The sequence below is a fragment of the Prunus persica genome, chromosome G4, assembly GCF_000346465.2.
Source record: "Prunus persica cultivar Lovell chromosome G4, Prunus_persica_NCBIv2, whole genome shotgun sequence".
NCBI classification, from domain to species: Eukaryota; Viridiplantae; Streptophyta; class Magnoliopsida; order Rosales; family Rosaceae; genus Prunus; species Prunus persica.
The window spans coordinates 5076169-5096777 of record NC_034012.1 but is presented as its reverse complement, the minus strand read 5'-3'; the positions used below and the strand labels follow the sequence as shown (position 1 = coordinate 5096777).

The 20609-nt window shown below is 36.6% G+C and overlaps 4 protein-coding genes across 4 annotated transcripts in view; all 4 read left to right on the top strand.

Annotated features, from left to right (window-relative positions):
• LOC18780488 (primase homolog protein) overlaps nucleotides 1–1267 on the top strand; it is a 5062-nt gene extending 3795 nt beyond the window's left edge. Inside the window, exons 12-13 of the mRNA XM_007213685.2 lie at nucleotides 276–336; nucleotides 816–1267. Coding sequence (XP_007213747.2) covers nucleotides 276–336; nucleotides 816–944 — 190 coding nt within the window. The 3' untranslated portion in view covers nucleotides 945–1267. The remainder of the gene's footprint in view (nucleotides 1–275; nucleotides 337–815) is intronic.
• Nucleotides 1529–4494, top strand: LOC18781197 (ATP-dependent Clp protease proteolytic subunit 4, chloroplastic). The gene is made up of 2 exons (XM_007211644.2): nucleotides 1529–2055; nucleotides 3819–4494. Exons 1-2 carry the CDS (start codon nucleotides 1646–1648, stop codon nucleotides 4300–4302), a joined length of 894 nt encoding a protein of 297 aa, XP_007211706.1. The 5' UTR covers nucleotides 1529–1645; the 3' UTR covers nucleotides 4303–4494.
• LOC18778606 (twinkle homolog protein, chloroplastic/mitochondrial) lies at nucleotides 5799–16895 on the top strand. Its single transcript, XM_007214405.2, has 21 exons — nucleotides 5799–6195; nucleotides 6434–6567; nucleotides 7325–7380; nucleotides 7470–7527; nucleotides 7633–7743; nucleotides 7858–7941; nucleotides 8685–8765; nucleotides 9007–9072; nucleotides 9165–9281; nucleotides 10039–10086; nucleotides 10173–10258; nucleotides 10363–10423; nucleotides 10952–11134; nucleotides 11721–11852; nucleotides 12118–12179; nucleotides 13528–13611; nucleotides 14755–14886; nucleotides 15539–15635; nucleotides 15706–15840; nucleotides 16017–16084; nucleotides 16482–16895. Exons 1-21 carry the CDS (start codon nucleotides 5937–5939, stop codon nucleotides 16525–16527), a joined length of 2100 nt encoding a protein of 699 aa, XP_007214467.2. The 5' UTR covers nucleotides 5799–5936; the 3' UTR covers nucleotides 16528–16895.
• LOC18778342 (patellin-4) lies at nucleotides 17929–20215 on the top strand. The gene is made up of 4 exons (XM_007211761.2): nucleotides 17929–19145; nucleotides 19241–19365; nucleotides 19457–19601; nucleotides 19694–20215. The coding sequence occupies exons 1-4, from the start codon at nucleotides 18126–18128 to the stop codon at nucleotides 19952–19954; spliced, it is 1551 nt and encodes a 516-aa protein (XP_007211823.1). The 5' UTR covers nucleotides 17929–18125; the 3' UTR covers nucleotides 19955–20215.

Genomic DNA, 20609 nt, shown 5'->3' with positions numbered 1-20609 from the left:
AAACAAGTTGGTGCCCGTAGCGTTATTGAGTTGTTAGACCACCGGGTTAGATTGCTAAAGTTCATGATGTCCATGAACTTGAACATAAACAATTTTCTAAACTGGGGTTCTTAACTGTTGTGAAGACTGTCAGACTCTAGGCTTAGATACTAAAATGCTCAGTTTGGTGTTTCTATCAGAAAATAAAAGGGGCATTACGCCATATGTCTACATATGTATAGCTACCAACATGTATATTTGTCCACTTATTTCCTTTTATTTTCATTGGATGTCAGATGTTGGCAAGTAAGTTGGCCAAAGAAAGATGAGTCCAGCTATTACAAAGATGCTAATGAGGTCTGGTGCTTCCACTCTTTTCCCTTATTGTTACTGCTGTTGTTTTTAATTGCTACTAGACTACTAGTTGTTCTAGGGTTGTATATGAGCTTTTTTCAGGACCAAGGTTGCCAATATCTTGAGATCCCAATTTACAGTTATACGTGGTCACTGACTTGGAACTATAGTTTTGAAATTTGTTAAGAATATAATGTTTTTTTCCTTGTTAAAACTTCTAGAAATGAAAGCACAAATTCAGTTAAAGCCTTATAAAGCCACATGATTTTTGGACCTCAACTTACCACACAAGCACACCCATACACACATGACAGGATTCTTTCTCTGTGGTTTTGGTTCATGGCTTTGTTTCACAAGGAAGAATTTGTATAGGGTTACATAATATAACATTTGTTATATATTTGCTTTCACACTCTGGAAAAGTACTGATTTCTTAGGATTCTTGGCCTGCTTTCTATCTAATGTTTGAATTATGACCATAGGTTCTAAGGCATATGGGACCTGATGCTTTGAGAAAGGTAATTGAAAATGCCAAACCGTATCAGCTATGCATCTCAGACCGAGTAGTAAGTTCAGACAAGCATAAGCCAGAAAGAATACCGGCTTCTTAGCACACGATGCTCACATGAAGGCTGCAAAGTTTTTCCAAGATTTTCTACTTGTCATTCATATCCCAGGGGTTTAGGTTGATTTAACTTTGTATAGAAGAGAAGGTAGAACAGGTTAACAATCATTGCTTAGTTTGTATAGAAGGAACTCGCTATACAGATTCGACCACATTGTTGGAAATAGGTTGAAGTTCTGGGGATTTACCTCCCGGAATCTTATTGTGAATTTTACTCTCAAACATATGTAAGCTCTTTTTTATTAATTTGTTGTACTGCAATAAGTTATCATATATGTTAATTCTAACTGGAGTTTTATCTTCGGTCAAGTTGATCTTTTTTTTTTGGCATAAAAAAAACAATCCTTTAAGTAAGAAAAGAAAATGTCCTGGGCATTCAACCGAGTGCAAATAAATATCATTAAATTAAAGGCTAGTTGGTAGTACCGAAGAGTAATGTCACAAGCGCAAAAATAAATGTATACTATGTAATTTTATTCGCAAAGAGAAGAAAGCTTTTTAATTTTTAATTTTATTAAAAAAATAAATAGAATTTATGCAAAAATGCAAATAAAACTCAAAGAGGATGATGGAATTGGGCTGGCGAGCGTAGACCTGTCCGGGCTACCCTCATTTCACCAATCAACTACTAAACGCAAAATTTATCTCTGTTATCGGACAGAGACGCTACCCAAGTGTGCAGCAGCCATGGACGTGCTCTCAATCTCATCCCCGATATTCCTTCACACCTCTACTTCCAAGCTCTCTCACAGCTCTCGCTCCAAACCCATCTCCCACTTTCCCTCTTCTTCTTCTTCGAAATTCCCCACAATTAAGTCTCTTTCTGTCCAAACCCCAAAACCCACTTTCACCTCCAAGTCACAAGCACTTGACGGCTCGCTCCTGATTTCCTCAGCTCCTCAGACGCCGGCTACAGCCATGAGAGGCACCGAGGGCGACGCCTTGGGGCTTTTGCTCAGGGAAAGGATTGTCTTTTTGGGCAGTAGCATTGACGACTTTGTGGCTGACGCTATTATTAGCCAGCTGCTTTTGTTGGATGCCCAGGACTCCAAAAAGGATATCAAGCTCTTCATTAACTCCACTGGCGGCTCTCTCAGGTTCTTCATGCTTTTTACGCATCTGGGTTTCTTTTATTTTTCTTGGTTGTTGTTTGAAAGCATGAAAGTTTTTTTTTTTTTAATGGAGCCTTTGAGTGATATAGGATACCATTTTTTATTAGGATGTTATTTGATTACATTTCATTCTAATCATTTATGTTGCGGGGAAGACATTGATTTGGTCATCATTCATGACTCATTATTGGTTTAGAATTCGGGTGTTCGTCTTGCTATTGGTTTAGTAAGTGTAATTTTTTTTTTCTTTCCTTCTATATTTTTAGCATTGGTGTTGAAACTGTGAAATATGCTTATATAGATGTCTCAGTGTATCATTTTTGCACTTCCTAATGGTATGTTTGTGCTTGTGCTTTTGTCGGATGATACTGATACTTGTCAAGATAAGAAAAGTTCATTTAGGTGGTTTCTTCATGTGTAATGGAGACCTAATGGAACGGCGCTGTTTGATTATCTTATGAGAATAGATAAAGGCCAAATCTGTTGGCATGGGTTGGGAACAAAAGCATAGTGCACCGTCCCACATTCTCTCTTCATGTTCCCATTGAAAACTTGGCTTAAGTTTTCAGGTTTAGAACATGGTCAAATTGGAGTTTATCTAGTTACAACTTTTGTGCCCATCTTCTTTTATGTCAAGATATTTATGTAGCATCTGCACTGATGCTAGTTATTGTCTCCTAATAGTAAAGTAACTGTACAAGTTATATGCATAAAACATGCATTCAAGTACACATACATAAATGTTAAACATGTGGTTTAGGCTTTGATTGGTCAGTGTCTTTATCATTCATGGATCTTAGAGACCCAAGTGACCTTAGATGTCTATGTTAGAGGTAGATATAATATCATCTGCAAATCAGCTGAGTGTGGGGTAATTGCTTATGAAAGGGTTAATAGTTGTGATAGTATGTAACGGAGGAGGTCTAATATTTCTATATCACTTTCTTGGTGTATTATTGTGCAAGGAAGCAGCTGAGCATATTTACCTTTTATTCCTCCATTGTCTACTTTGCATTTAGATTATTGCATAAGCTTTTAGGGAGGCAAGGTTGAGTTGTGCAATCTGGAATCTTGTCTTAATCAAGATTTTTTGTGCTTATGGTGGCGGAAAAGTTTTGTGGAGCTGTAGTGTGTTGGCTGTTTCTCAGGTGACTTAGTAGGAAATGAATTTTAGGGTCTTCAAAGGCAAATGTGGGATTAGGTAGGTTTCTTGTGAAATAGATAGAGTGTTCTTTTGGGATGCGCACAATTTGGGCATTGGTTTTTGGAGTTTAGAGATATACACTTCTCTTTATTTATGCGATTGAGGGGGCCAATGAATCTGCTGAATTATGAGATTAAGCTTATGAGTTGTGGAAATATGATGTAAGCAGGGAGTTCATGCTTCATATATATATTTTTTTTATTAAGGGAGTTTTGCTAAGAGAAGATCACTGGACCATTTTTTATATTCTGCTTTGTTCACATTTAGCTTATCATTGCGGGGATGATGATTATGCTATGATGTTTCTGTTTGCATTTAGTATGACCTTACAATCTCTGTACTTAATGCACAAAGTCACACAAAAATAGCTTAGTGGCTCACATTCACTGAATTCAGTGGAAGCAAACATACAGTTGATGCCATCAGAAGAACTAAATGAATTAGTTAATTTCATGTTGAACATTATTCTTGTGTCTAATGCTTTCATGGTTTTTCTGCTCTGTCTTATTTGCTTGCTGATTTACCTTTTTGTTATTTGTGTTAGTGCTACAATGGCTATTTATGATGTCGTTCAGCTTGTGAGGGCTGATGTCTGCACAGTTGCACTTGGCATTGCAGCATCAACAGCTTCTATAATCCTTGGTGGTGGCACCAAAGGCAAGCGTTTTGCAATGCCCAATACACGGATTATGATTCATCAACCTCTTGGAGGTGCTAGTGGCCAGGCAATAGATGTGGAAATTCAAGCTCGAGAAGTCATGCATAATAAAAACAATGTCACAAGAATTCTTTCAAATTCCACTGGTCGCCCATTTGAACAAGTCCAAAAGGATATTGACAGGGATCGCTATATGTCCCCCATAGAAGCAGTTGAATATGGAATAATCGATGGAGTTATTGACGGAGATAGCATTATTCCTCTGGTGCCTGTCCCAGACAAGGTGAAGCCAAGAATGAGTTATGAGGAAATTAGTAAAGATCCAATGAAATTTTTGACACCAGATGTCCCTGATGATGAGATTTATTAGTTTTGGCCATTTGTATGAGAGGTACATTAGGTTTCTGATTACATGTTAGTTGCATACAACATTGTGTTCAAACCATGATACTTTAGAACCGAGATTTCTGTAATTAAACCAAGTATGCCCTTTCATTCCAAAGTTTCAGCAATTATTTCAGTTTATTGTCGTTAAGAAAACTGACGTGGATTTGTTTTGGTTGCATGTTATTTCCCAACTATTCCTCTTTTCAACCTTTTTACTGTGAATTTGGTGAGTTAAGATTATTTTGGATTAATACGAGTAGCTCGGACATGAACTTGCAAATTCTGCATTTGATTTAGTCTGCTTGGGAAGTAGGATTCAGCATCTTTAAAAGCATGGATATGTTCTGAAATTGCATACTTGATGAAGATGAGACACCTATTTCTTCAGGCCCCTGGCTTCATAGGCTTTGAATAATGAGCAGAGATTGTTCATTTGCTTCATGAGTTGCTAGCAGGCTTTTGGGAAAGTTTTCGAGTCTCCCAGAGTTCCAAACCAGAGTGCAGCGGATCACAGCTAAAGTTCCAAATGCATATAATGGACATGCTTCTTCCATTTACTCATTTCCTGATTGGGAACTGACAAAAGAAGAAATGTTGGAGTTGAGCAGCAGGAATTTTTTTTTTTTTATAAAGCAGCAACTAGCAATCATACTTTCTTTTGTTTATTACACACTCATGGAATGGGGAGTGTTGGTTCCAGGCCTAAAAGGCCAAAGGGTTATTTGCATACAGTCAAGATGCTTGAGTGATTGATTGCCAGAGATATCAGCCACATATGAATGTTGTATGTATTGTATCAAAATGTGACCCGTTTAGACTTCGGGTAGGGTCGGTTTTTGTATTTGAAATTGGGGTTGAAAATTAGGCCGGCCCATTAATTATTTCCAGTCACGTTGCCAGCATCAAGGCATGGTTGTTCTATGATGAGGGTGTCATATATAAACTATAAAATGTGGACTTTCATATTAACCACAAGATTCATCTTAATAGTAATTTCACTTAAGTTTAATGAAATGATCCTGTAGCTAATATGAAGGTCCATATGAGAGATTCATATATGACACCCTCACCACAGAATTTCACCATTAGGCTTCAATTTGTGGATGTCATGTTCATTGATCAATGATACTCCTCATCATCACCACTGTTTTTTTAATTTTTGATTTTAAAAAGTAAATAACGAGGAGGTTAAAAAAAAGTGTAATGGTGGATGCAAAAGTATTTTGAGGATATTGTATGTTTTGGACAAAATACAATGGTAAATACTATTAACCATTTCAGTTATTCATGACAAAATGATCTTTATAGTCTTTATTTATTTATTTATTTTTCTTTTTGGTTATTTATATCTTTATAGTCATCTGTTCACTGATGGGCTAAACCAGAATTACCAAAAAAAATAAAAAATAAAAAAATAAATAAATTTGACTTGCTCCGTTTGGGGCGTTTGATGTGATCGGGTACGGGTTGGCGGGTAGATAATTGGGTCCCGGGTCGTGGTTGAGATTTAAGAAACGGGTTTTACCCTTAAACCCCTCTCGTCAAGTACCTTACCCTCTTCTCCCCTCTTTTCTATCTTTCCCCTCTTTCAAAACCCAGTTGCTAGTTTGCAGAGACATGCGTCTTCTTCTTCTTCGACCTCTTCGTAAGCTCTCCTTTTTATCCTCAAGCGCTGGTCTTCTAATGGGCACCGTGCAACTCTTCAAGTCCACTCCTTGTCCAAACCCATTAACTCCTTCTTCACAAAGACACTCATTTCACTCCCATAGACTCGTTTTCTCTCCACTCTCGCCAAAACCCATGTCTAAAACTCGGCCACTTTGCCTTAGAACTAATGGGTATTCTTATGTCTCACATGCCAATGGCGCCGCACCAGGTATGGCCCTTTAGACTCCTGTTGGTAAAGTTTTGCTTAACGATATGCTGTTTTCAACTTTTGTTAAGTAAATTTTTCTATGTGCTGTTTTTCAAATTCATTAGAAAACCTCAGAACAAACTACTCATGTGTAAAAGTGAATCTTTTTTTTTTGTGTGTGTGTGTGTGTGTGTGTGTAGAGGATTATGATAATATTATGTGTATAATGATATGCTATATGTTTTTCAATTGTATGTAGCTGAATTAGAAAACGCAGAAGAAAAGAGAGTGGACTTTAACCAATTGTCGCGTTTGAAGCTGAAATTGGAGATGCTTGGCATAGACTACGGAATATGTATGCCAGGGCAGTACAACCACTTGATTTGTCCAATAGTACGTTAAGAGTTTTACTTCTGCTGCCATTTATATTTATTTCAGAAAATCTTTTGGGCTTTGATTTGTTTTGGCTTTTGGATTTCATGAATTATTTAATCTTTAGGATGGTAATTGTAACAGCATACACTTATGTCCCATTTGTGTTCATTATTTTAAGTTTATGAAATCTATAAGATGTTCAGATATTCCCCAAATGCTAGGCATCTTAGCTGTAAATAATTAGTTGTAGGAAAAAAAAGAAGATATTTTCTTATGGATAAGTAATTGCCATTGTGTATAGTAACAAAATAAGTTACCGGTACTGTTTTTAATCAAAAGTTTTAAGTATGAGCAGACTCAACCTGAAGGAAACTATGTGGAATTCAAGGTAGTTATTGAGAGTAGTTGATATTATCTTTGGACAAAAAGAAGTACTTTCTTGACTATGTAACTTGTTCAATAAAGGGATTCTGTAAGAATATAACAATGACTTTTGAGAACAACAAAGATAATTTCTGTGGACATGTCCTCATCTAAGGGCTGTAGACACATTTAAGGGTGAAGCAGGCGCAAAAATATGGAAAATTTTCATACAAGTAGATTAAGCTGAGATTTTTATTTTATTTTATATTGTTTAGAAATTATAGGATAAAAAAAATCAGGGAATTGAGTGGACATGATGTACTAATACCATGTATACATGCGTTTATTTTAAATAAGTAAAAGAAAGGAATGAAATTTCAGTGTGAAACTGAAGTGAATTCTCATATGCTAGTGCAAAGGTGGCGATTCAGAGGAAAAGAGCTTATCGGTTTATATTTCAGAAGATTGGTATGCTTTTCCTAGCCTTTTACAAGTTTTCCTGATTCTTTATTAACAGATTGCAAGTCATATTTATATTGGCATTTATGAGTTCTTAGGGGTTCTGCTTTTTGGTGTTGCTTTCGTGGGAAATGTGGGTGGCAAGGTAGAACAACGGTATGGTTTCTCTTCGAAGCTTGATTTAGAATATATTGCTATGCTATAATATTGAAAATCGGTGACAAGAGAGTCACTTGGTCTAATGTCATCCTTTCTTTTCAGGCCGTTGGAGATAACAAGTTGTCACGAGAAACTTCAAATCAAATTGCCAAAGTGAAGAAAAGAAGGGAAATCACGGTGGAAAGTCTAGGACTGGAACCACTTTGTGAGGAGGTTCGAGTGCTTCTTGTACTGGATTGTGACATAAATAATATTATCAGTAAATTTATGTTTAAATCTTTCCGAATGCAACATAGTGAATATATATTCATTTTGCTCTTATTTCAGCTTGTTGCCTATTTTTCGGAGCGAAGTATATCAACGGAAACATTGAGAAGAAATGCTGTAATGCAAAAAACTACAGGTGTTCAGGTGCATGATGCTAGGGAAAAAGATTTTCACTTTCTCCTTTTTATATCAAGCTGTTCACGATCTTAGTTGTGTAAATTAGAACAACATGCTTATGTGGGTATTACAAATATCTAGCTACTACACTCTAGAAGTTTCCTCTTTTCACCTATAGCAATCAAGTTTCAAAACTGAACTGCACAGATGGGATCATAATTTTTGTTAGTAAAAATGACGTAAAAAATCCTCGTAGGGCTCTCTATTTTGGCTTTAGGTTCCTTCAATATAATGCATTAAAATGCCGGATAAAAAACCCAAAAAAAAGAGGCAAGCTTGAAGTTTTCTGTCTTTGGGGAAGAACTTTGAAACATCAGACAGTTCACTAAATCCATCACGGCTCGGACGAATCATAGAAACACCCGAATGGTTCATAATGGTTTGAGTGTTCTACTTCCTGTATATGAAATATATCTTTTCTCTCGTAACTTTGAAACGTTAGACTTCTATTGATTATATACAAAGCATATGGATTTCAGAACAGTGCACTGATGAAGTTATACTTATGGCACAGAACTTGAAAAGTTGCATTTAAGTTTCACTGTCCCTTTAATAGAGAGTGGCGATGCAATAATTCTTGATAACATAAATTGAGAAAACCTAGGGTGACATAAGCTAGTCCTGGGGCAGATATTCGCACTTCAGTCTCCTTGACCTAGATATGACTCTGATTTTGCCTGACCTAATTGCTTCTGAAATTTTATATGCAGATTTGTATTGCATTTCCTTATTGGAGAGACGGACAGCTTGTTAGTTGCAAGTATCGGGACATCGAAAAGAAGTTCTGGCAGGTTTTTGCAATAAGTGATGCTTTGTATATCTAACCAAAGTGTTTTAACAAGAAATGGCTGAAATGTTGAGCATTTTATATATAATTATAAGGGACCTTTTTATATAAGCACATACCAACACACACACACAGAGTATGTATATATCTAAGAGAGAGAGAGAGAGAGAGAGGTTTATTTATTTATTTGGGTTAAGTGTTAGTAATACTGTCATTTGGATCTCATTATTTTGCTTTTATCTCAGGAAAAGGATACCGAAAAGATTTTTTATGGGCTGGATGATATAAAGGGAACTAATGATATCATCATTGTATGGCTTCCATCATTTTTTCAGTGATTGATGCTTTCAAACATTATTTTGTACCCGATATGTATTTTCTTTTGTTTTGTTTTATGACTTAGGTTGAAGGCGAAATTGATAAGCTTGCAATGGAAGAAGCTGGCTTTCATAATTGCGTGAGTGTGCCTGATGGTGCTCCTCCAAAGGTTTCCTCAAAGGATTTGCCGCCTGAAGAGCAGGTTTGAATCTTCCTTGAGATAGTTCAATGACTTTTTCTTACTTTTATTCATTTAATTTATTGAGAAATATTATACAGTGTAGAACCACTCTACAAATATCTACGTGGCACTTGACTTCTAACTGTCCAATGCAAGTTTACCCATTAAAAAAAAACACCTTCAAAGAATAAAGTATCTTAACATTTTTCTTTTTCATTCTAGGAAACACATACTTTTATAAATGAAAGGGCTAACTGCCATTTTGGCTTGTGAATTATGAAGCTAGTGTCAATTTAGTTCTCAAACTTTTATTTTGGTTAATTTAAGCCATGAGGTATTGTAAAATTGCCAATTAGAGGCTTACCGTGAGATTTTCTCGCAATCCATCCATTTTTCTGTTAAAACATTTCACCCACCCACCAAGCACGTGAATTACATTCTGATCAGAGGAAAGGGTTGGGTGGGTTTCCTTTTCTCAACTTTTGTTTTTTTTTAAAAATTTTTTTTTCTTAGTTTTTAATGGTCCTTTAACCCAGAATTATGTATTTGCCCTCAAAATGGATGGAAAATTGGAGGATCTTGGCTCGCAAATTAGGTTGGATCAAATTTGGCCTTTCTTTGAACCCAAGAGTACTTAAAGAAGGATGAAAAATGCTTCAATTATCTGAAATGAAGTTATTAATTACTTCAACTGTCTGCAGTTGAGTTATTAACTATTATTCAATATCTGTGGAAAAATTTGGATCTGATGTTCCTTTTGTCTATTCTGTAAAGCTAGGATACAAAGTATCAATATCTGTGGAACTGCAAAGAGTACTTAAAGAAGGTTCGTAGATAAGTTTACTGCTATTATTTAAAACACATGAGCGTAGGAGTTCATAGATTAGGTTATAATGATGTGATTTTTGATAGGCATCACGAATTATACTTGCCACTGACGGAGATGATCCTGGTCAAGCCCTAGCTGAAGAGCTTGCACGTCGCCTTGGAAGAGAAAGGTTTCCATGATGGTGCCCTGTTGTTATTGTCTTCTGTTGTTTTAGTTGAAACATTCTCAATGTAGGCTTGGTAAGAATAACTGTCCCTCTCCATGTGACTGCAGATGCTGGCGAGTCAGATGGCCAATGAAAAATGATAATGAGCACTTCAAAGATGCAAATGAGGTCTGAGACACTGTTTTACAATGATATGGATTTATTTTAATTTAGAATTTAATATTATCTCCAAATATTTTATGTTCGACGACCTATACATATAATGATAAACCGAAGATCATCTTACCTTTGGTTTCATTTTGAAATACATGCATACAAATGTATGTGATTGTTTGTTTAAATATTTCTTATTGCGTTGATTTTTGAGATGACAGTGATTTTTCACGTTGCATGTTCCAACATATGTATCCATATGAAGCTAGTGAAATTGGTTTTTTTGTTGTCACATAATAGCACAATATTATGATATTATTCTTAATCAAGTTGCATGGTAACAAAACAAACCTTTGATACCTAATGAGTTGCTTCTGCATCATCTTGTGTGATGATCTGTATCATGCATCTTCCCTTCAACTGAAAAGGATCTTATCATCAACTGCTCACATGGTTTGTTCTGAAGAGCCATTTTAAAATTATATTTTATATTTTCAGTTCCCTAAAGCAATCCTTACCATTTCTTATAATTTGTTTGTACAGGTTCTTATGTACTTGGGTCCCGATGTTTTGAAGGAAGTAATTGAGAATGCTGAATTATATCCTATACGTGGATTGTTCAACTTTGCAAATTACTTTGATGAACTTGATGCATATTATTATCGGACTCTTGGATATGAGTATGGTGTCTCAACTGGGTGGAAAGGTCTGAATGAGTTGTACAATGTAAGTCTAAACCTGGACGTTCCTGAGTGACAAATAATACCTAACATATATAATTTTGTAATTTTTTTGTTTTTAAAGTGTTGGGTGATATTAAGGTGTATGAAAACATAACAAGAATGTATTGTTATTTCAGATTAAACTCTCTCTCTCTCTCTCTCTCTCTCTCTCTCTCTCTCTCTCTCTCTCTGTGTCGGTTCCCTGGGGTGTTGTGGGGTGGGGGATGTGTTCTAGTATGGAATTATGGATAAGAATGCAGATATGTCAAATGACTCATTATATGTTATTGTAAAGTAATATATGTTGAAGTGGAATTTATACTTTTGTATGGCCTATGCGTACAGATTGTACAATTTTACTAAATGATCTGATCTGATCTGATTGTTTGTTACTTTTTATATGCATATATATGTGTGTGTGCGTGTGTGTGTGTGTGTGTGTTGTTCTCATGGTCATCATGAGTTGTCAAAAGTATATTTAGAGTATTATTTTACGTCTGCTTCCTTCTTTTGTGTTCTGTTCCGTCGAAAGCTGGATGGGGATGACTAGTTGCGGCATGTGTTTCTAATTCTTTTGTTTTTATTTTAAGATTGTTCCAGGTGAGTTGACTATAGTAACAGGTGTCCCTAATTCAGGCAAGAGTGAGTGGATTGATGCTCTGTTGTGCAATCTCAGTGAAAGTGTTGGGTGGAAATTTGCACTTTGCTCTATGGAGAACAAGGTAATCTAGTTTATTTTTGTTTTCTCCGATATGTACCTTTCCGGTGTGACTTGATTTACGGTAGATCATTATGAGAGAGATGTTCCACATGTGCATAGCACTTGTGATTTGGAGAGCAAATATAGCTGTGTAGTTGAAGTGAAACATCTCTCTTATAATGATCCACTGTAAATCAAGTCACAAGGGAAAGGGTACATATATGCATGTGGCAATGATGAAAAGTTGAATATCACTTGTGATTTCCCTTCTCAATAACGATTTACAGGTTCGGGAGCATGCGAGAAAATTGCTGGAGAAACACATAAAGAAGCCTTTCTTTGATAAACGGTGAGTTTGGGTTCAGATTCTTTGATTCTGTTCTTAAAATGTATTTGGTGCCTTTGGTTTTCTTTTTCCTACGTAAATTATTTAATGAGAAGGGTATGGTATGAAAGGAGCCGGAAACTCATTGATTCCAATCTTTATGTCTTAAGTTTGCTATAGGTTGCGAGAAGCTGATTTAAAATCATTAGAATATACATGTGATATGACATGGGAAATTTTAGAACTTCTTTTCTACTTTTTGAAACATAAAGCTCGATTAGCCAAACAAAAAGGGAAGAAAAAAGGAGGCACAAGAGAGTGTATTTCCCATTTGTCCTTGGTGACAGAGATTTGAGGCATGATTCACATCCTGTCTTCATGTTGGCTCAAAAAAGAAAGAAAAAGAAAAAAGAGGGTGGATCTACTATTGTGTTCACACCTATGCTGTGCATATACAATAGTTGCAGCTATCCTTTGTGTGTTTCTGTGTGTATTTTGCTTCTTGTCAAGTGACAGGAAGATATTTGTGAAGAGTTTACATAGCTTAGGTGCTAACTAGTCAGCATGGTGCCAAAGGCCTCGATCAAAGATTTGTCTTCATGTTCATTCAGAAAAGTAACCAAGATGTTTAAAAATGGTGTTTCTTCAACCGCTTATTTTTTGTTGTTTTAGTTTGATTCAGTTCTTACCACATCAATCGGTTTCCAACCTGCTTTGTTTTGGTTTTGATAACAACCATGTTTCAAAATTCAACAAAAGAAAAACTAAAATAAAGTTTGTAGGAAAATTTCAGTTTACCAAAGTTTACTGTTTACAAGCTGATAAATAGAATCAATTTCTACTTGAAAAGAAACAACTGGCATTCTAAGAAATATTTTATATATCTGTCAGAAACTGACGGTAATTACTCTCTTCAAAGAAGGAAACAAAATAAAGAAAGCAAAGTACAAATACATCATGCATGCTGGTGTTTAAATATTCTCTATAAAATGTAAATTTCATTTTGTCGTGTTCAAGTTTTGCTTCCACCTACCCAAATCTATATTAAGTAGATTGTCTCCTAGTGGCTCTGCCTAGCGTGAATCCAAACTGGCTGTCTAACACTATTGATTCTTTCCTTAATCTTTGTGCTTTTATTTACCTTTTCCTGTAATTTCATAGTGACTCTACTCTTTGTGCTTTTGTTTACCTTTTCCTGTAATTTCATAGTGACTCATCAATTTTCACAGTTTTGTATGCCCCATGGTTTTTATAAGTCGGTACTATCTTTCTTTGCAGTATCCTTAGATCTACTTTTTTCATTTTATTGTAATATCAGTTTCAGTTTTGCATGTTATTATCATTGATTGTCTTTGATTTCTTGGCTGACTAGTTATGGTGGTTCTGCTGAACGAATGAGTGCCGAAGAATTTGAGCAAGGGAAACAATGGCTAAATGACACCTTTTACCTCATAAGGTAAGTTGCGGTATCAACTGTGCTTTTCGGATAATATGCCTCAAACCTACTTTTAGTCCAGGCCAGATTGCATCTCCGTGTCTGTCACACTTGCACTGTTGTTAGGGCTTGTATATTGCAATGCAAGCATGTTAACAATGGTCAATACAAATTTGTTTTCTTTACTATTAGAAACCCAGGCCTGGGGTAGCAGACTTCCAAATTTTAAATACTTAGTAAAAACGTCATTTTATTGCATTTTAAGTAGTTTCATTGTTAATCAAACTCCATGGAGGTTTTCAATGCATTTCCATTTCATAGCTTCCAGTTCTCCCACATTTCATTTCTCTTCTCTCTTGCTGTGTGTGAAGGCAATCAGCATGGTGAGACCGCGCCTTGATGAATTCCAAAATGTTCTATAGCCTTCTTTATTTGCCTCAATCTGCTGGACCAAAGGGTACATTAGGAGACCAAAGGCTTGAAAGAACAAGTCCAAAAACAAATAAGTCTAGGTCGGGCCCTCAAAGGGTTCCCAATAATTCAGCAACACTGTTAGAACAACCTCCACTCCCTACTATCGCCTCAAAACTAAGCCCTTTAGCCCCATTATAATTACCCCTTTTGAACAGCCATCTGGATTAACCTTGACCAACACTCATTCGAAAACAGCAAGTTTCTCATGAAGGGGCGAAGAAAATAAAATCCAGGCAAAGGAATCGTAAATATATTTAGCCTTCTTTGCTTGCCTTCCAAAGATGCTATTGCATGCAGTTAAGTTATGAACTATGGTATGCAATCCAGCAAAAACAACTATGATGAACTCCTTTTTTTCCTGAAAATAAAACACTATCATCTTTTCTCACTTGATACTACAATCAATAAAATTTATTTACTCTTTTATTTACTCAACAAAATTTGGAGATACGTTTGGACTTTTTGATTGGCTCCATATGAAACAAGAATTACTAAATGATCATAGACTGTTATGGAGTCTTTGAGAACCGTCAGATTATGTCTTTGATTTTTCATGTTTTAGGGTCATCAATTATAACAATAAGTACCTATTTAGATAATACATTGTGGAGTAGAAGTGTTGGACTCCTTTATCTGAGTTCTGATTATATTGGTGCCCATTTGATTTTTACTCGTATGGCCATGTTATAGGTGTGAGGATGATTCCCTTCCAAGTATCTCTTGGGTTCTTGAGCTCGCACAAGCAGCAGTACTTAGGCATGGGGTGCGTGGACTTGTAATTGATCCTTACAATGAGCTTGATCATCAACGTCCCCCGAATCAGTGAGTCTTTTCATTACATCTCCTATGTTGCTGTTTTACTTGTGACCAGCACAATGTAGTCCCTGTATTTTTACTTTGAAGTTTTCACTATATTAAGTTCTTCATTAGTTCCAACTTTTGGGGAATTATTGTCCAATATAAAATAGTAGACATTTAAGGAATTAAGTTATTTTTTTATACAAGCGATGTTGGGGGAGGGGGATCGGACACAGGACCTCTGGTGTAGGGGTAAATGCTCTTAACATGTTGAGCTACAAGCCCCTTTCTAAGAAATTAAGTTATTGACATAATGGAAAATGACAGATTTTTATTTTATTCTTTGACCTGTAGGCATTGGTGATTAGCCGCAGATCCTCAATGTTTTAGATCTTATTGCTTGTTGTTTGGTTGATTTTGTACTGACTTTTGCCCTTTAATGCACACGTATTCTGCTTAGCATTAATATTAATATTTTTTTTTCTTGATAAAGAAACATAGAATAATGTGAGAAGCCGACCTGTTCAAAAGTTCTAGGAGTGATCATGACTCTTTTGCAGAGATCTCTTATCATGCTCGCTAACGCTGCCCTTTGTATTCCTTGTATTTTAGTTGAATGTCCTAATTCTACAAAAAAAAATTCACTTACAAGAAGATTACAAATCCTTGTAAACAGGACAGAAACAGAGTACGTAAGTCAGATGCTTACCAAGGTCAAACGGTTTGCTCAGCATCATTGTTGCCATGTTTGGTTTGTGGCACATCCGAGACAGGTTGGTTACATTGACCTTGATCATGCCTTTTTCTTTCATTTGGTTTGTCTAATTGTACCCCTTGTAACAGTTGCACCAGTGGGTCGGGGGTCCCCCTAATCTCTATGATATAAGTGGAAGTGCACACTTCATAAATAAATGTGACAATGGAATTGTAATTCATCGTAATCGGGATCCAGGGGCTGGTGACTTGGATCAAGTACAAGTGAGTATTGCACCTAGAATTTCTATACACAAAATTCAATTATCATCTTTATTTCCATATAAAACTGCCACCACCAGCATGTCATGATCAATTTCGTTATTATTATTTTTGTTGTTATTGTCATTGTTGTGATTGATGTTAAATGTTGCTATCATTTTGCCAACTTTGCAACTCAGGTTTGTGTTCGGAAGGTACGGAATAAAGTTGCAGGAACGATAGGTGACGCCTATTTGACATACGATAGGTATGTTAAAACTTTAAGCATTTTGGTGTTAGAGATTCAAAAGTTTGATTACGAATATATAAAAGTTAGTCATGAAATGTTAATACTTTGAGTAACTCTTATACTGAGTAAGAAAGAATTATTCAATATAAGAGACGCGTGAAATATCATTTCAATTATACATCAAAGTTGTCTCCTCATCATAAAATAAAATGACAATATATATATATATATAGAAAAACAGTGGTTCTCAGGCATATTTTGATGTCTACTAGAAGGCTTTGAGGTTATTGTTCCACTTAATCATTTCTTAGTTTCTTATTTATATAATTATACTGTTCCCTTTCCCTCCCCACTATATGCGTGAAAGTCAAAAGTTCGGAATGTAGATGATGTTTTCAATGTTGTGCTTGAGCAGGGCAACTGGTCAATTTAAGGATATTGGTATTAAAAAGAGCACATGAGGAGAAACAGGGAATTATGTGATCAACTCTGAACATCCTTGTACAGTGGAATCTAGTAGCATGTTGGGTTGTCTGGTGAGTTTCCTGATGCCCTATGGGAGTTTTCATGTCGCGAAACAGCATGGTCGTGATCCGTGACAAAGAAGGAAACCGCATCGAACCACACAGGAGGGCTTACCATCAAATTTTGTATGCTTTCCTCATTGGAGATGTAGATTTAGTGATGTATTCAACAATGTAGAAGATTCAAACTGAATTATGTGTTCTATTCCGACATCAGGATTCTTAATTTTGTATTTAATATATATTTTTTTTCTCAGCCATTAGAGATGTGGCCATTTCACCTTTGTTTGCTGTGGCTGGAAAAAGTGGTAGATGAAATGAGCATATTTTGGGGTGACGGTGGAAGCAACCTTTCAGCCTTTCCTATTAGTAAGAGCCATTGTACATGACTTGGCTGTCGACCGTTGATTAAAGTAAGTCTCACAATACATTAACGACTTGATAGTCACCACAACCATATGGGGGAGGCAATTGGATTTCTCAAATAATACGGTATGAACGTGTGGGCCAATAGTATTACTCTAATAAGCACTCCAAGAATTCTTAAGCATACATGAGATTGATTCCAATCAAGAACCAAATTATTTGTATGACCGACGGTTAGGATTAATTGTCAATTAGTCGACCGTATCACCCTAAACAAAATCACTTACCACATGGAGCTGCGGCTTAATCAACTAATCATGTAACTCAATTCCCACGCCAATGATAGCTTGCCAGACGGTGTGCCATAAAAGAGAATTTTACAGGAAATTCAGGAAATCGTTTCTTAACTAAATACAAGACACAAAACATTAATTATCATAATATAATTAATTTACTAATATTTTTTTGTTAATAAATTAGATCTTCATTTTAAAAATACTAATGACAGTTATAAGAAATATGAACTTTACAAGGAAAGAAAAATCTAGCTGTCCACAAAAACAATAAGAAAACAAACAAAAAGAAAATTAAAAATAATAAAAACGCCAGTTGGCAATGATGATATGAAATCAATGTCTATTGTGCTAATGTCTGTCCCAGCGACGAATTGGTCAAAGGAAAAATATTCTTCTTTCTTCTCTGACTTCTGCAGCCATGAGCCAATGAAACGGTAGGCATGTAGTTAGGGTATTGAGATTGAGCACACAGGATCTTTCTCTCTAGCAAACGCAGAGCAGTGGGCCCCAAAAGTGATGCTGTAACGTCAAATCTGTGCTGGCTTCCAGGCTATCAAAACCCTTGGAACAAGAATCCACCAACGGCTCTCCTATGCGGTGGCTTACAGATATGTGACCGTTGGTGGGCTCCACCACCACCCTTCGAGTTTTTCGAAATATATAGCCGTTACAACTCCTTCCCAAATCCAAGCAAGCCCAACTCTCTCTCTCTCTCTCTCTCTCTCTCTCTCTCTCTTAAACACCACAAGCTCACAACCCCTTCTGCTCAATCCCTCATTAGAATTTTCTCTTGCTCCAAACAAAGCAAGCAACTTTCTTCTCTCTTGTTTCTTGGTTTTCTCTCTCTCACATTTTTCTTGGTTGATTGAGAAAATGACTGTTGAGGTTAAGGTTGAGGAGACCCTAGTGGCTGAAGTTGGGGTTGTTCCTCAGGAGGAGCCCATGAAGCCTGTGATTGAGAATGAGAAAGTTGTTGAAGGAGATGATAAGGTGAAGGAAGTGGCTGAGTCTGAATCCAAGCCCAGAGCAGTTGAGAAGAGCTCTTCTTATAAGGAAGAGAGCAACTTTCTCTCTGATCTGAAAGAGTTTGAGAGGAAGGCTTTGAGTGAGCTCAAATTGAAGCTGGAAGAAGCCATTTTAGGCAACAATATCTTCAAGAAAGAGGAGCCAAAGGAGAATGAGGAGAAGGAAAAAAAAGTAGCAGAGGAGGAAGAGAAGAAGGAAGAGAAGGAGGACGAGAAGAAGGACGAGAAAGCAGAGGAGGTTGATGAAAAAAAGACAGAGGAAGGAGATGAAGTACCAGTAGCTGAAGAGAAAGAAGCAGCAGCCCAAGAAGGTGAGGAAGAGAAGAAGCCTGAAGAGGGGTGCGAAGTAGACAAGGATATCTCTCTTTGGGGTGTGCCCCTTTTCCCTGGGAAAGGATTTGAAGGCACTGATGTGGTGCTCTTGAAGTTCTTGAGGGCTAGGGAATTCAAGGTCAATGAAGCCTTTGAGATGCTGAAGAAAACCCTTCAATGGAGGAAGGAGTCTAAGATTGATTCAATCTTGGATGAAGATATCTGTGCTGATCTGAGCTCTGCAGCTTACTTGAACGGCATTGATCGCGAAGGCCACCCTGTGTGCTACAACATTTTTGGGGTGTTTGATAACGAGGAGCTTTATCAGAAAACTTTTGGAAATGAGGAGAAGAGAGGGCAGTTCTTGAGGTGGAGGCTTCAGTTGATGGAGAAGAGCATTCAGAAGCTTGATTTGAGGCCTGGTGGTTCTTCTTCTTTGCTTCAAATCAATGACCTCAAGAACTCACCTGGACCTGTCAAGAAGGAGCTTAGAATTGCCACAAAGCAAGCTGTTGGGCTTCTGCAGGACAATTACCCTGAGTTAGTCGCCAAAAATGTAAGTCTTTTTACAATGTTTACTTCAGAAATTGACTTCATTTGGCTAAAATGTATGGAGGAATTGATGGGTTGTTTATGCTTTTTGATTTGCAGATTTTCATAAATGTTCCATTCTGGTACTATGCACTCAATGCCCTATTATCTCCTTTCTTGACTCAAAGAACCAAGAGCAAGTTTGTGGTTGCTCGCCCAGCTAAGGTCACTGAGACCCTTCTCAAGTAAGTAACATCTCTACATCTTTACCTACCAAAGGTCTCATTTTGACACCATTAGAAGCTTACCCAAGTGAACTTTGATTGTCAATTTCAGGTACATTCCAGCTCAGGAGATACCATCTCAATATGGTGGCTTCAAAAGGGACAATGACACTGAGTTCTCCTCTGAAGATTGTGCTGTTTCAGAACTAATTCTTAGGGCTGGATCCACTGGAACCATTCAGATAGATGCAGCTGAGGTACAAATAATAAAATGCTATTGATTTTTGTTCGATTGTTCCTCTTGGGATTTCCACTAAGTATTGGTTGTGATGGTGTTTTTTGATTACAGGCTGATAACACATTAGTCTGGGACCTGACTGTTTTGGGTTGGGAAGTGAATTACAAGGAGGAGTTTGTTCCTACTGATGAGGGCTCTTACACCATTATTGTTCAGAAGAGAAAGAAAATAGGCTCCAATAATGAAGGGCCTATCCGCAACACTTTCAGAAGCAATGAACCAGGGAAGGTTGTTCTTACAATTGAGAACACTTCAAGCAAGAAGAAGAGGGTTCTGTACCGGTACAAGGCGAAGAAGTGCTCCACCTTCTGAGATTTCAACTGTGAAAGGTTGCTGCAAGTAAATTGTTTGAGAGGGCGTTATATACAAATTAGAGCTTATTCTTTTAGACTGGGGCAATAATTGAGTGAATAGAGAAATTAATAGTTCATTTTTTTGGAGGATCCATATGATTCTGTAATTTCATATGTTTTGATGTGAATCTTTTGCTTTGGGATTTCAATTTGGCAGACTTTGTAAGTGAAATATATATTGGTTTATTCATTTTGAAAAAAAATATTTGTTAAGCTTGAATGTTTTTTCCTTTTCCAGTATTTTCTTGCTGAGCAGAATTCAGTGATCATTCAGTGATCAAAACCTCAATCATAGATGGGTTAAAACATCTTATGACAATGATCTCTACAAATGCAGTTGGAAAATTTTCAAAACGAAGAGATGGTTAATGAATTGACAACCTTTTTAAGGAGATGGTTAATGAACTGACAAGCTGAACGACAATCCAATTATCATGTTTTTCATGATTAAGGCCTTTGACTGAGTGCCGAGTCAGCCTAGTCAACAATGACAACCTCACCACTCGAACTTGGTTGAATCTTACCAGCCTAGTCTCTAATTCTTTCTAATTAAAACCAAATTAAGCTGTACTTTCGATAGTCGCGCACACGCGTGTCATCGGTTATGTATGAAC